General features: G+C 38.8%; 1 protein-coding gene across 9 annotated transcripts in view; it reads right to left on the bottom strand.

Moving 5' to 3' along the window:
- sbf1 (SET binding factor 1) overlaps nt 1–13999 on the bottom strand; it is a 59778-nt gene that overhangs the window by 29637 nt on the left and 16142 nt on the right. For 6 of the 9 annotated variants that reach the window (XM_028043398.1, XM_028043403.1, XM_028043399.1 and 3 more), the window contains exons 2-6: nt 5953–6038; nt 4662–4799; nt 4416–4544; nt 4160–4270; nt 2191–2268 (exon numbers count right to left, since the gene is read on the bottom strand). In XM_028043398.1, the coding sequence (XP_027899199.1) occupies nt 2191–2268; nt 4160–4270; nt 4416–4544; nt 4662–4799; nt 5953–6038 (542 nt within the window). The remainder of the gene's footprint in view (nt 1–2190; nt 2269–4159; nt 4271–4415; nt 4545–4661; nt 4800–5952; nt 6039–13999) is intronic. The other 3 variants (XM_028043404.1, XM_028043405.1, XM_028043406.1) reach the window with 1 other exon arrangement.

Here is a 13999-nt window from a genome sequence, read left to right as displayed (position 1 = left end):
AAGCTTTTCCCCTAAAACATAATCATAATCTCAACACATTTACTATAGTTAAATTACTCTGATGTTACAATTAATCTGATAGTCTCAAACATAAGTGTGATTAAAAGCAAAACCAAAAGCTAATGTTATTTTAAAATGCTGTTACAATAACTACTGGCTCAGAGGGAAGTGAATTCTGAGAAATCAGCTCCAAAACTGAAACAGTGGTACCAACCATAAGCGGTACTAAAAGTGAAGCTGCATCCAGCAGACAAAAATGTTCCCAAACAAAGAAGGCCCCGACATTAATATCTGCAAGCTCATGTGACTCAAGCAAAGTGCCAATGACCTTCGGCACAGTGACTGATTCTTTCATTTCAGTCAGAGCAGCTGGCAGAGTGACAGAGGGCAAAGAATGGACCTGGAGTTCCCAGTTTCAGGAGGAGTACCAGAGATAATGTGTATGTGCTCCTTTAACGGCTTGGGTTCTAATAAACACTTGACCTCGTTCCAAAGTAAACAAGTCTTTGAAAATCAGGGAAGTTTGGACATTTGAAAATTGTGGACACTGCCGTGGCCAGAGTTACCCTCAGTTGTTTGCTTCCATTTCCCCAGGGGAAACTCCATGGACTCTTTGCCATCCCCAGACCTTCAGCTAAACATTGCCCCCTCCTAACTGACTAATTTTGCTAAACTTAAACCTATATCTTAGGGACAAACATAGCACAAATGTTCCACAAAAATTTGACACCATTTTTGTCTGCTTTGAAGAAGGTGGGATGACCAACTTCACTCAGGTATCTTAAAGTCAACAACAATTTGTTTCATTAATCACAGACAGTTCTGTAAGACATTACTGTTGTGTGTCAAAGTAAAGCCAAAGTTAACACTGACCCTTAAATTTGACTCATTTTTCAATGTTTAGGCAAATATGAAAATATGGCTTTATGTAATCGAGAATAGCAAAAGCAACAAACGTGGGATGAAAAGATGGATGGACAGCCTGAAAGTGTGATCTTATTGACATGTTTTCCCACAGAAGACGTTACATCTGGAGAAAAAGGTAGCCTGAAAACACAAACCCAGCTGTACAGCATCAAGTTGTATGGCTGTTTTACTGCACAAGGGACTGGTGCACTTCACAAATTACATCACTTCATGAGGAAAGATGATTTTGTTAAAATATTGAAGAACCACCTCAAGATATTCACCAAGAGGTTGTAGTTTGGGCACTAGTGGAATCTAAGTATACCACCAAGTCTTTTACAGAATGGCTCAGAGACAGCTAATTTTAAATGGTGCTTTTCTAATGAAATCACATTATGGAAGCGTCACATTCATCCAGCCGCAGTCAAAAATATGCAGACATTTATACACAGCTCAGAAGAAATCTTGGAGTCAAGTGTCTCGCCCTCAGGCACATCGACATGTGGCAGGGTAGAAATCTGGAACTGAGCCGAATGGGCGTGTGAGTAACAGGTTCTACAGAACTGACTCAGCTCCACTAGGTCTATCAGGAGGAGTACGAGAAAATTTCAGCAAACTATAGTCAAAAGTTTAAGAAAGGATAAACAAAAAACCCAAGTTTCAAAGGCAATTCTACAAAATACTAATGTATGTCTTCTTCTGCCATTGGACAAATAGAAACAATTACTGTTTTACAACCTAACTGATTTAGTCTAATTTAATAGTGGGAAAAGTAGCAGAATTGTCAAAATATGTTTTTTGACATATATTAAGTGCCTTTCTGAAGCGTGTAGTGGGTTGCTGCAGCCTGGAAATGTCTAATGCTGATTAGATGTGATTGTCTCATTCAGATGCTGCGCTGCCAGCAGGAAGCCATCTGCCAGGCCATATGGCCAACCAGCAAGCAAACTATGACCTGCTAAGCAACCACTTTAATGTGTGTGTTTGTGTGTGTGTGTGTGTGTGTGTGTGTGTGTGTTGCTGGGTGGGTGTGATTCTTAATACCTGAAGAAAATCAAAATGATTAAATAAGAAAACAGCAACAAACTCATATCTGGAGAAATGATATGATTCTGCAGTCTGAATACAAAACACACATAAGCAGGTCAGAAACAGTTGGAATCACTCAGTTATTCATGATTTGAAATGAATTAATGAAAAAAGGACACTGATTTGATTGATTGACAGAATCAATAACATGGAGCTTGTTGCTGATTGGTGAATCTTGCAGAACAGGAAAGTTACCTGGAGACAGGCCAGCAGCCAGTCACAGGCCGGGGACTGGGGAACTTTGTCTAAACTACAAACTGGGGACTCATCTATCTGTAACACAAAGGAGCCAGTGTACAGAAGGGTGCACATACAATAGGATAGCACATCTGGAACTCTAGTAGAAAGCTTCAGCTCACAAATAATCACAGAAAATATGAAACTGACACCATCTGTGAACCCCTAATAACATCAAGTAACTGAGTTTTGGGATAGCTTGCATTTAAAATAAAAAGGCAATGGCTGAATGTGGAAGACAAACTTTTCCAAAATTTCAAAAGTACGATTCATCAGGAGCAAGAAAACACATTCAATGAGAATGATGCCATTTAAAAACTGAAAAAATGTGCTTTAAAGTAAAACACAAGATGGCATGCTGACATCCCACAACATAAGTCTTCAAGATTTAAACAATATTAATTTGAACATACATACTGCTGAACATCCCATCAGAGGTTTGCTGTAAACACATCATTAGGAAGTGGAAACGAACCGTGACAACATGCCACACTAATGACATCCTATGTGAAAGAAAGCAGGTTGTTTGGTTTGAAGGCCTATATCCACCTGTAGGACTGAGTGTGGATGGAACATCTTAAAACAGTAAAAGTTTCAGTTTACCGCTTTGTTTCAGAAGCTAATTCATGCAGCAAGCTGTAAATTTGAAGTAAATGTTGAGCCGCTTAGATAAAAATCTTTTTGTGCGTTTTGAAGAACCAAGCGGTAACAGATGAGCCCAGTCATTTCAGCTTGTTAATGTGAGGAGGCTGAGAAAAGGAGCAGGTCCTCAGAGGAGACACCTGGAGGAATCTTCTCCAGACAGAATGATTCCAAAGCCAAGAAGTATTTGCTTTGTTTTTTAGAGGAACGGTAGCATCATGGAACCCGAGGTTTTGTTGGTGGATATAACATCTCATCTAAATGAGTTGGACCTCAAGCTCCAACTCATTTAGATCAGAACACTGTGTGATCTGATGGCAGCAGTCAGCTCCTTATTTGTTTTTCAAGTTTGATTAAGAATGTATTTTCTAATTGCAGTTCTCATTACATTTTATATTAAAAAATAGAGCAGCTTAAGTTCACAAACAGAATTGATGATCCTTTGAACTCATAATACATATGATATTTTGTCCAGTTTTCATCCTAAGAAAACAGGTAGCAGTCATAACTTGCTCTAGTGTGGATCACAGCATAGTTTACTGTAGTTCCAGTTCATTGTAAAAACTTAGAGAAAAATCTACTTCCCTGCTCTACACATTACTTGCTGTGCTTTCTCCCAACAGACAGCTGTTCGCTGTTTGTCAGTGATCAGCAGCTGAGTAATTGTAAAGCATGACACAGATTATTAGACAAAACCCAGATTCCTAAATAATGTGGACAGCCTATATAACAAGCTACACACAAAATAGGCCATGGTTTGAAAAGTTAGCAGCATGAAACACAGCTGGATAAGACTACGCTGTAACAGTTATGTTTTCCATCAGCATTACCCGCCTACATTTAATATTTGTCACATTCAAAGCTACATGAACATCCTTCTGTGTGTGTTTCTCCTGTTGACCCCGGACTGGGCTCCATGTCCGCCTGGAGAGCCATGAGGTTGACCCTGACCTTCAGTAAAATCTAACCAACCTTTTTACAGGGTTACCACAGCTGCAAGTCCTTATTATTCTCCATCCACCTCTTCCTGTGTGACGCGCAAGTTGATAATGATGGCTTAGAGGAATTAGGTGGATACAGCAGAACTGATGTGATGAACTGGTGTGAACCAGTAATTAAGGCTACACAGGTTTCTCATTAAACTCAGGAATATTAAACTAAACAGTCCCACTCACACATTAATAACCACCTGTACACCTGTGATCCAGCCATTATAACAGCTGATCTTGGCTCTGACCAGAGCAGAACTAACATGTCTCATGCAGGTGTTGGTCGGTTATCGTACCTGGGAGCCTCCGGCAACAGGGATGACACAGGTCAGCAGGTTTCCGATCACAGTTTCTAAAGGCGTTGACAGGCCATCTACATGGACAGTGTAGATCAGACCTAGGCAGTTCTGTGGAATCAAGGCACAGACACAGAGGTTAGAGGTCAGCAGGGCAATGTAACAACCACACTAATGATGCACTAAAAACTATAAATCTGTCACTTTTTTCTTTTTAACACCTAGAAATATACTGGGAAAGCTGATGACGTCCTACCCTGAACGCCTCGGTGTAATCAAGTCGAGAAACCACCACCAGGCTCTTCGGTGCAAACAGTTTAGAGTGCTGAACTACAGCTGGCTCCTCGTCTGCCTCGTCAGCATCGCCAGCATCAACCTTCTTCAGCTGAACACAGAGGAGAAACAGATGCTGTCATGACATCAAGCTGAAATGAAGTTATTGGTGTTCAGCTTCCTGTGTGATCAGCTCAGAGAGACTGTGTCTAGCTGGCGTTCCTCTCACCTGTGGACTATCCAAGCCCTCCCAGAAAGTAAAGCAGGCACAGTAGTGACGCTCCGAGTTTATGTCAGTCAACACGGCAACGAAGAAGGAGGCCGGCTGCCGCTCTGGAACCAGCTGCCAACCGCTGGGCTGGCAAAACTAGAGTGGCGGAGGGAGAGGAGGTGATGACAGCAGGAAGGTTAGATAATAAAAGGTTTTACCGTAAACAACGAAGATAAAACAAATTTTCAAATTGATGTGTCATAGTTTCATATTTGATTTCCCTGATACTCTCTAGTTGAATATTGAAGGTACTTATTTAAATGAAGGCTATATACAAATCAGCAACTTGGTCTCTCATAAACAAAACGCTGATTTAAAAATAAATTACAAAATATTAAAAATAAATGAAGTAGCATCTTAATACAATAAGAAAAATACTAATTCAAGTCTGATCCATAAAAAAGACAATAATTTTTCAGAACTTTAAATCATGCTTTAACTTGAGCACATTTTTTGCAAAGATATAAATATGTGTGAAATTATCATGTACAATGTGCCATAAATGTTAGGAATTTCTATGTTCAATTTACATTTTGCATAAAAGACCATGTCCAAAATTATTCTTACAATGAGAATTTCAAGGTTCTAGAAAATTTTAAATAGTCTGATGTTCTAAAGCATCCAAATTAACTTTCAACAGATGCTTCCAGCTAACCCAACAGGTGGAAAACAGCAGGTAGAGGCTCAAACAACAGAGCGCAGTGAGGAGTTGCAGCTGTGTGATGTGGCCCTATCTGAATGTGCTCAAGTCCCAGTGGCAACAAAACACACTATTATTAAAACACACACACAAGACTGTAAAAATGTCAGAGGGAATGGTAGAAATTCAAAAGTAACACCTGAATTAACTAAACTGATGGTAAAAAAAAAGGGCATGAAAATTAGAATGTCCTGCAGAATGTGGGCTATGGAGGTGGCATCGTCTCCAGGCAGACAGTCCACCACACACTCAACAAGGAGGAAGTGAGGATGGTGACGATCTTGCCCTTCAGAAAATCTAATCTGGGCAGGTTTTCTGTTGTGTGGTGAGATGAAATGCACATCGTATCATCCCAGAGCCTCTATGAATTTCATTCCATCATCTTATTTTGGTAAAGCCACAAAAAAAACATTTCATCCGCATGTGAATGCTGTTAGCTCTATCTGAAGCACAGACAGTTGTTGTTATTGTGTCGTGAGGAGAGTGAAAGCCCTAACCCTGACAGGACTAAATCCATACACAGGAACATGACAGTCAGCACAGACTCACCAGTTCAATGCCTTGTGGGAACGGACTGTCCTCCCAGTCTTTCTCAGGAAACCGCTGGAGAATGCGACCCTGACCCTCACCCTCCACTGTAGGAGACACACAGAGGAGCAGAGGAAGAGGTCAGTCTGGGTCATCTGTAGTGCTTGTTGCAAAGTCTGTTTCTACAAATAAGCTTCTGTTACAAATCATTTATAGATCATTCCAAAACATTCGGCTCTCATAAAAGTGTGTGCTTATTTACATGATCTAGCCAAGACGACATGCATGTGTTTCCTGGACTACCGACTGCAACTACAAAGACTGCTGCCAATCATAGCTTACTATGTAGAGTTTTAGGAATCAGAAGAAGTTAATTAAATAAATTATATATATCTGCAATACATATAGATATGTATATGCAGGGTTTCCTCCAAGTAAAGCCTGGTGGGAAGCCGCCAGGCTATACTTGTGTACCCTCCAGGCTTAGCATTGTTTATTGATTTGTTATTTTTAATGTTTGCATCTTTTTAAGACTTTATAGTTGGTGTTCAGATTTTAATCTGAACACCAATTATATGTTCCAATAACATATAATAATCAACTGATATTTTCAAATTTCCTGTCAACTTTAAACATTTTTCAGCTCAAAAACACGGCAGGCCGCTGAATGAATGACCGCTGAGCGCACCGATCACCAGGCAGTGCTAAATTCCAAGTATATAGCGGAGAGTTCAGAATGATCAAAGTGTGCTTAAAAATCTATATAAAAGTTTTTTAAATGGACTTTTGACTTTAGATTTCCATTTCCAGGAAGCAAATAATTACTCAGCACATTTTGACCATAACATGTTTTCAAGATGTTGCTTCTCAGACCAACAGATAGTGTAAAAATGGGATGGATTATATGTGTATTTGGTGAGTCATTGGATATTAATTTGACTGGTTTGTCATGCAGATAGCCTTGAGAAGAAATGTGGTTTGAATTGGCACTGCACAACTAAACTGAATTAAATATTTGATGAATAACTTGGTCTCTAAACAAAGCCTTCACTTTGCTTTTTGTATAAGGACAACTGCCACATGACATCAGGAAAATAATGTTTTACACTGACGATATTATGATGAATAATTTTAGACTTTTCTTTCTCTACAGCTACACCAGATCTTTACCACTGTGTGAGCTTCAGTGTCTTTTGCTGAAAACAGACACCAGGGAACTACAGACTGCTGTAATACAATTAATACATAATTACACTTATAATATACAGTATCCTAACAAATATGACCCATGTTCACAGATATTGCCATGACGATTGCGTTTCAGTACTACATATTGAAACTCTAATGGGGACTGAGCCAGTCCATGCCTTGTGACTCTCCCCCACAATTTTGGATAAACAGCAATAATGATTCTTTCACACATTTTCCTTCCACTCAACTCTCCATTAACATGCGTTGACACAGCATCGACTTACTAATGACCTTTTATGGCTTACTCTCCTTGTGGAGTGTGTCAATGAGTGGAAAGCCAGCAGTCTTCCCCCATGATTTTGATGGCCATAAGCTTTCTGTATTAAAAATATTTTTTTATTTATTTTTTGGAAAAAGGACGATATTATCAGATACATCCACGTATAGCAGTTTCATCAGGGAGATGGGCTAAACTGTTGCTTCCTACTGATTAATGGAGACTTTTCTACTGTTGGTGTGAGCTTGGCTCATCACAGAGGCACAATAATACAACAAAGAGAAACTTTTGTAACCAACACAAGCCAGTCTTTCAGCTGGGTTCCGACTGTAGCCCTGCTGGTCGCTTAAAGGAACCATTCATCTGCACAGAGAATACACTCTACTTCCAAATACAAAGGAAACGCAGACAGAAACAAAGGAGCACAAAACCAAGTGCTAATCCATGCTAAAAGAAGATTAACACCAGTTTTTACACACCATAAAAAAAAAAAAAATCAACCAAATAATGCCTAAAAGAAACACTGTGCAATATAGTAGGCCGGTGGCTGAAAAAGCTAAGGAAATAAAAAGATGAGCTTTTTATTTGCTGGAGTGTTTCTCTATGGTGGCTTGACTGATATTTTCTTTCTTTTTATTATTATTTTAGCTTCTCAGACAATAAAAGTATACATATAGTGTGCATCAAGGGCAACTAGAAACCATTTTCTGGTCCAATATATGACTAGCATTCAGAAACGGAAAGAATGACGCCTGAAATATAATATCCAACCACATATTGTATCCAAGCAATGCTTTGTGATTGCAAAATTGCAAACAATGTGTGGCTGTTGCATATTTGACCGTTACAGAAAAACATAGATCATTTTCTGTGCCAGAGATAAAACAGATCAGGGGCCTCATGCATAAAGCATGCATGCGCACAAAAAATGTGTGGTGCCATATTTTTCGGCATATATAAAACATTTATTTTGCGTCAAAGTTTGCGTAAATATACACACACTTTTTCGCTGGCATGAAAATGTGCGGCAGAAACGCAAACTTTTTCTGTGGACAATATCAAACTACAAAGCGTCAAAACTCACCTAAATACACTGAAATCTGACTACATTCGGTGTTATATAGACCAAGAAGCATCGAACTCTATGTTTTTGAGGTTTTTTTCATGATTTTAATATTTTATTGTTTAAAGTAAACAATGAAACTGAACCACATTTATCCTCAGACAATAACCTAACACTCACACACAAAACAAAGAAAGCAAAAATAAAAGGATGCGAAAATCTCACTAGAATGTAAAAAATACATTTCCTCAGTTTTTGTCTCATAAAGATGTAACGCATTGGTCTGTGCGCTGAAGTGAATGAAATGCATCTATGGGGTAATTTCATTCTCACAAAAAAAAATAAAAATAAAACATGGTTGGATCAACAGATTAACTCCAAACAGGTTTGATTATTTTTAAGGTGATTGAGGTAATAGACAATCACACGTATTTAAGTAGCTACATAAAGGTGAGCCTCTAACTGTGGAGCGCTTTGGCTCTGATGGAGAACATCACCAACGGAAGGATTCAGGGGGAGCAATTGATCATATTGAGCTGCTGGGAAATGTTGATGATGGTTTATTAGTGCTTAGATTAATCCAGACTGATTATCCTGGAGCTCTGAGCAGAACTTATAGAAGAAGCCATGCAGTACCGGTACCGGTCCAGCTGCAGTCATCCTTCAGTGGAGCCACCAGCTTTGTGAATGTGCCTTTCTGGACAGAAAGCGACTCTACTCTTTAAATGTACAACTTATGCACATGATTCCACTACTTATAAGAACCGTCTATTTTACCCACTCAAAGGACTCTCTGACTTTCTGTCTGTCTTTGAATCCCGGCTGAACGCTCTGCTGTTCAAACAGGCATTTGCACAATCTCTTTTTTTTTTAATTATTATTATTTGGATTTTCTTCTTTCTTTAAGATGTATTATTTTTGTGAGGTAACCTTATGTTCCCTGAAAGCACCTTTAAAATAATATATATAATAATAATTATTATAATAAATACTTATACTGCTACAAACAAAGGACATTGCCATGGTTATTGCTTCCCGTGGTGGCAGACTTCTGGGTATTTATACTAATTTATAGATGTATTTATGGAGGCGACATGGCGGACCAGCAGCTGCGCTCTATTTCCCGCAAATTTGGATCTATAAAGGAAAGGTGCACGGCCACGTGCGTGTGCATGGTTTTATACATCCAAATTTTTTTGTGCGCCGCATTTTTCTAAATTTTTCCGTACACCAAGGTTTAGTGTGAAAACTGCACACTCTTTTATGCATGAGGCCCCAGGACATTTTACAATGGACCAATCAATTAAGTCCATTGATTTAATTCCTAATTAAACATCCCAATCCTTTCCAAAGGTGATTTGGTGTCCAGTTTAATTAAGTATTACTTTACAGCAATAAGGCCATTCATAGTGCTTTACATGACAGAAATATAAACAAAAAACATTACAGAAGACATAAAAAGTTGCAATCCAGACTAGAATTAATCAATGTTCCAGCTCTTATAAAGCCACTCTGAACAGGTTGGTTTTAGCCTTGTTTTAAAGGAACTCAGTGTTTCGCCTGTTTTGCAGTTTTCTGGAAGTTTGTTCCAGAAAACTGCAGATGCTGCTTCTCCATGTTCACAAGAAGACCTGAGAAGTCTGGAAGATTGATACAACAACAGCAGATCTTTAGTGTATTTTGGTGCAATCATGCACATTAGCGCAAATCACATTATTGTGTACTCTAATAATGTACAATATTACACTAATAATATGATGATACTATTTTACAAAGTATCTTGTAAAATACTTTGTATAACCCTTAGAAGTCAATGTATTCTTAGCCAGTTGTTTCAGTCTGTTATTAACACAATCTCTCTCGCACACACAGGAGCTAAGGCAGCTAGGCAAACAGAGAAACACCAGCAGTCATCTTCACAACAGTAGCATTTGTTCCTAAAATATAAGCCATGAATTTTTATTTGTGTGTAGAAGTACCATCCATCCACCCATTTTCTGTACACCCTTGTCCCTAGTGGGGTCGGCAGGGGTGCTGGTGTCTATCTCCAGCGAACGTTTTGGGAGAGAGGTGGGGTCACCCTGGACAGGTCGCCAGTCTGTCGCAGGGCATGTAGAATTACCAGCTTATGCATATTTGATTTCAGTTAATAAAAATGGGACAAATAAAATCACATACTTTTTAAGGCTTCAAAAAACAGCTTTTAATATAAGGTAGAGCCCAGTCATGCCCTTATTAATTCAGTGACACATTTAGAGACTTGTCATTTTGCACTCTCTGTGTACTCTTGGACCAGCATAAAATGCCACTGTGCTTAAGAATGTGTGAACCATCTTACCTCAGAAGGGATTTAATTATGTGTTTTCTATTTTGCTTTTGTCTCTCTTTTCATATCACTCAGCCTTTGTTGTATTCATTGTTATGTTTGTCAGTATTATTGCTGTCTTATCTCCTTTTGTCAACTTATAATGCAAAAAATATATATCAGTGAGACACAGAAGAATGTACAGTAACTGTGGATCTGGAGATGATGGTGAAAAGAAGGAATCTTCAGAAAATCTAGAAAATTCTAAACAACCCTGAGCATCCTCTTCATGACAACAATCGCCTCTACAGTCAGAGGCTTCTTCAGATTCGCTGTAACACAGACCTCTGCAGGAGCTCTTACCTGCCCATAGTCATGAACAGTCACAAACACTAAAAATGAAGATTAGGCTTTATTACCGAAATGGATCTTGTTTCTCTCTCAAAGCTATAAGTAAATTGGTAACAGCAACATTCTTGCCACTCCTGGATTATGGAGATGTTTTATATATGAATTATTCGACCAAATGCCTTCAATCATTGAATACCGTGTATCATTGTGCTTTAAGGTTTGTAACCGGTAGCAGACGTCTTACACATCATTGTGAGTTGTATGTAAAAGCTGATTGGCCTCCTTTAAGCGTACGGAGAAACAATCACCTGATGATCTTGATTTATAAATCTCTACTAGGCTTGGCTCCCGCATACTTAAGCTCTCTCTTACATAGATCTGTTATTTCCCATTCTTTACGCTCTGATAACATTTTTCTTTTGCATGTTCCACGTGTTTGAACTGAAAAGGGGAAGCAAGCATTCAGTGTGACGGCTCCCACAGCCTGGAATCAGCTCCAGTCTGAACTCAAGATCTCAGAATTGATTTCATTGGATTTATTTCGAGCGGTTCTTAAAAACAGGCAACGAGATTCTATTAAACAGTGTCACTGCTTTTAAATTGTTTTCTATTGTTTTACACTTGTGCATATGTATTAATTAGTTTTATTTTGTAACCAGGTTGCTGTGTATTGCAGACTTCTGCCCAGGTCCCTCTTGAAAATGAGAGCTAGATCACAACGGGGTTTACCTGGTTAAATAAAGGAAATACATTTTTTTTTAAATCTACAATTCTTTGAAGAACTTTGAATAATATTAGTTACACAGCCTTTAATTCTCTTTGGGACCAATAAAGTATTTTTGAATGTGACTTTGTGAATGTTAATGCTGCTGTTGGGTAAATCTGGCCCCAGCCTGTTTGGTGAGGGGCATGTTGAAACAAGGAGCAGAACAACAACTGACAAGGACGTAAAGACAGAGAAAGATACAAGTTAAGACATTTTTCACCTTCTGATTTATTATCAGCTCCACAGGTATCCCACAGAGATAGCTGCAGGTTTCAAAACAGCACCGGACTGTGTGTAGAGCTGCTCATGATGAGCAATTAGAGTTTCAGAGTCAGCACTCGCTGACAGTTTGTGTAATGTGAGAGGAATGTGAAAAGAGTCGAGTGTCCTTGCATGGATATAACATGCAGTTATGAGGCTGAGGAGTTGCATAACAGCAGCAAACATTATGACTGCATTCCCACAAGTTTCAATATTCAGCCTGAAATCTACAACAAACATCTTGCATCTTGTACAGATCTGACCAAAGTTTCTTGTTAAAAGTCCTTGAACCCTAAACCGAGTTGATTTTTACCACTTTCTCTAAGTTCTTTGTTAGATGTACTCCTGACTTAGTTGAGCTACTAGGATAGATGCCCAGGGTCTGCCAGGCAGACCCTGGTGGATCGGAGGCGCCACCAGGCCCTCCGATCAGCACCAGCTGGCAGGGTGGGTCAAGAGTGTTACCTCGACGACGGAGACAGACAAGGGCTTGAATAGACAACCCAGCGATAATATATCCACCATTGCTAGTATACAATCGATACTAGAAAAATGATTTATTCAAAACACTAATTAATGTCAAAATTGTTATAAACGGACGTATTCACATTTGCTGGAATTGGCACATTTCTTCCAGCAGCAACAAAGACACTCAGCTCCTCCCCTCCTTTCAAGAAGTTTTGACGTTTAACCTGTCCAGTACATCGAAGAGGAAACGTATGCGACCACGACTCTCTTTAGCCGACGGGAGAAACACAGCAGTACTGTTCAGAGAGCAGACTGCCTGTGAGGCAAACAGACAGGAGAAAAGGAAATGCCTGCACTAATGCTACAAGCTAAAGTTATGACACAAATTTTTAAGAACAACTATAAAAAGGTCAGAGTAGCTCTTGTATTAACAGCCTCCTAGACAACATAAGCATAACGCTATCCGTCTGTCTGGACTGTCCAACGGTGGTGTTCTGTCTGTTTGTGTGCCATCGAAATCCGCTTCCTAGCTCAATCAAGCAGAACTCCACTCTAACCCTGCAACGCTCTGATATGTTTTGGTATGAATAAATAATGACAAAAAGGCTTAAGTTGTGGTGTTTGGGCCTAGCAATATTTCAAAGCCTCATGTTGACCTGTCCTCACTGAATCAGTTGGTGCAAGGCTGGACTTCAGCCTTGGCTCAGTTGTCAAATCCAGCTTTTTTTAAAAATCTGAAACAATTAGCCAGAGTAAAACCTTTTCTTTTTTTGCATCACTTTGAAATGATTATCAGTCGGCTACTAGTGAAGCTGTTAGGTACCCTACTGCTGCTGTTAATCATTAAAGAAAATATTCAACAAAATTATGTGAAAGAGAAATTATACATCTACTTGGACTAAATCCTTGTTTGCACTGCAAAAATCCAGATTAATTTATCAAATCATTTATTGTGATAAATTTATCACAAGAATTCTGATTAATCGTTGTCACGATAAATTTCAATGAGCAACGTTTAACCCCCACACCTGTCTGTCTTGTTGGGATTGTTAAGTTTACTATTTTATACACTGTTTATTCAATGAGGGCTTTAATAAATATCAATACATTTTGAAAATATGATTAAAAGCAGTTACTGAATGTACTTATTGACACAAATGTGATTGGTGTGATAAATAAGTATTACAAATTGCTTTTTAAGAAGTATTTGTGTTGCTGTGACTGCAGTCGCAGCTGTACCACTACCAAAAAAGTAGTAAAAAATAGTTCTTGCATGATCACAGTAGTACAAAAAAAATCATAATAAAACGTAAAGTCTATATCACTTACTTCACATCCATGTCAATTTTGAAACAAAAGTAGCATAGAATAAAATGATCCCGTTTG

The sequence above is a fragment of the Xiphophorus couchianus genome, chromosome 17 (assembly GCF_001444195.1).
Source record: "Xiphophorus couchianus chromosome 17, X_couchianus-1.0, whole genome shotgun sequence".
NCBI classification, from domain to species: Eukaryota; Metazoa; Chordata; class Actinopteri; order Cyprinodontiformes; family Poeciliidae; genus Xiphophorus; species Xiphophorus couchianus.
This window is presented reverse-complemented; position numbering and strand designations above follow the sequence as displayed.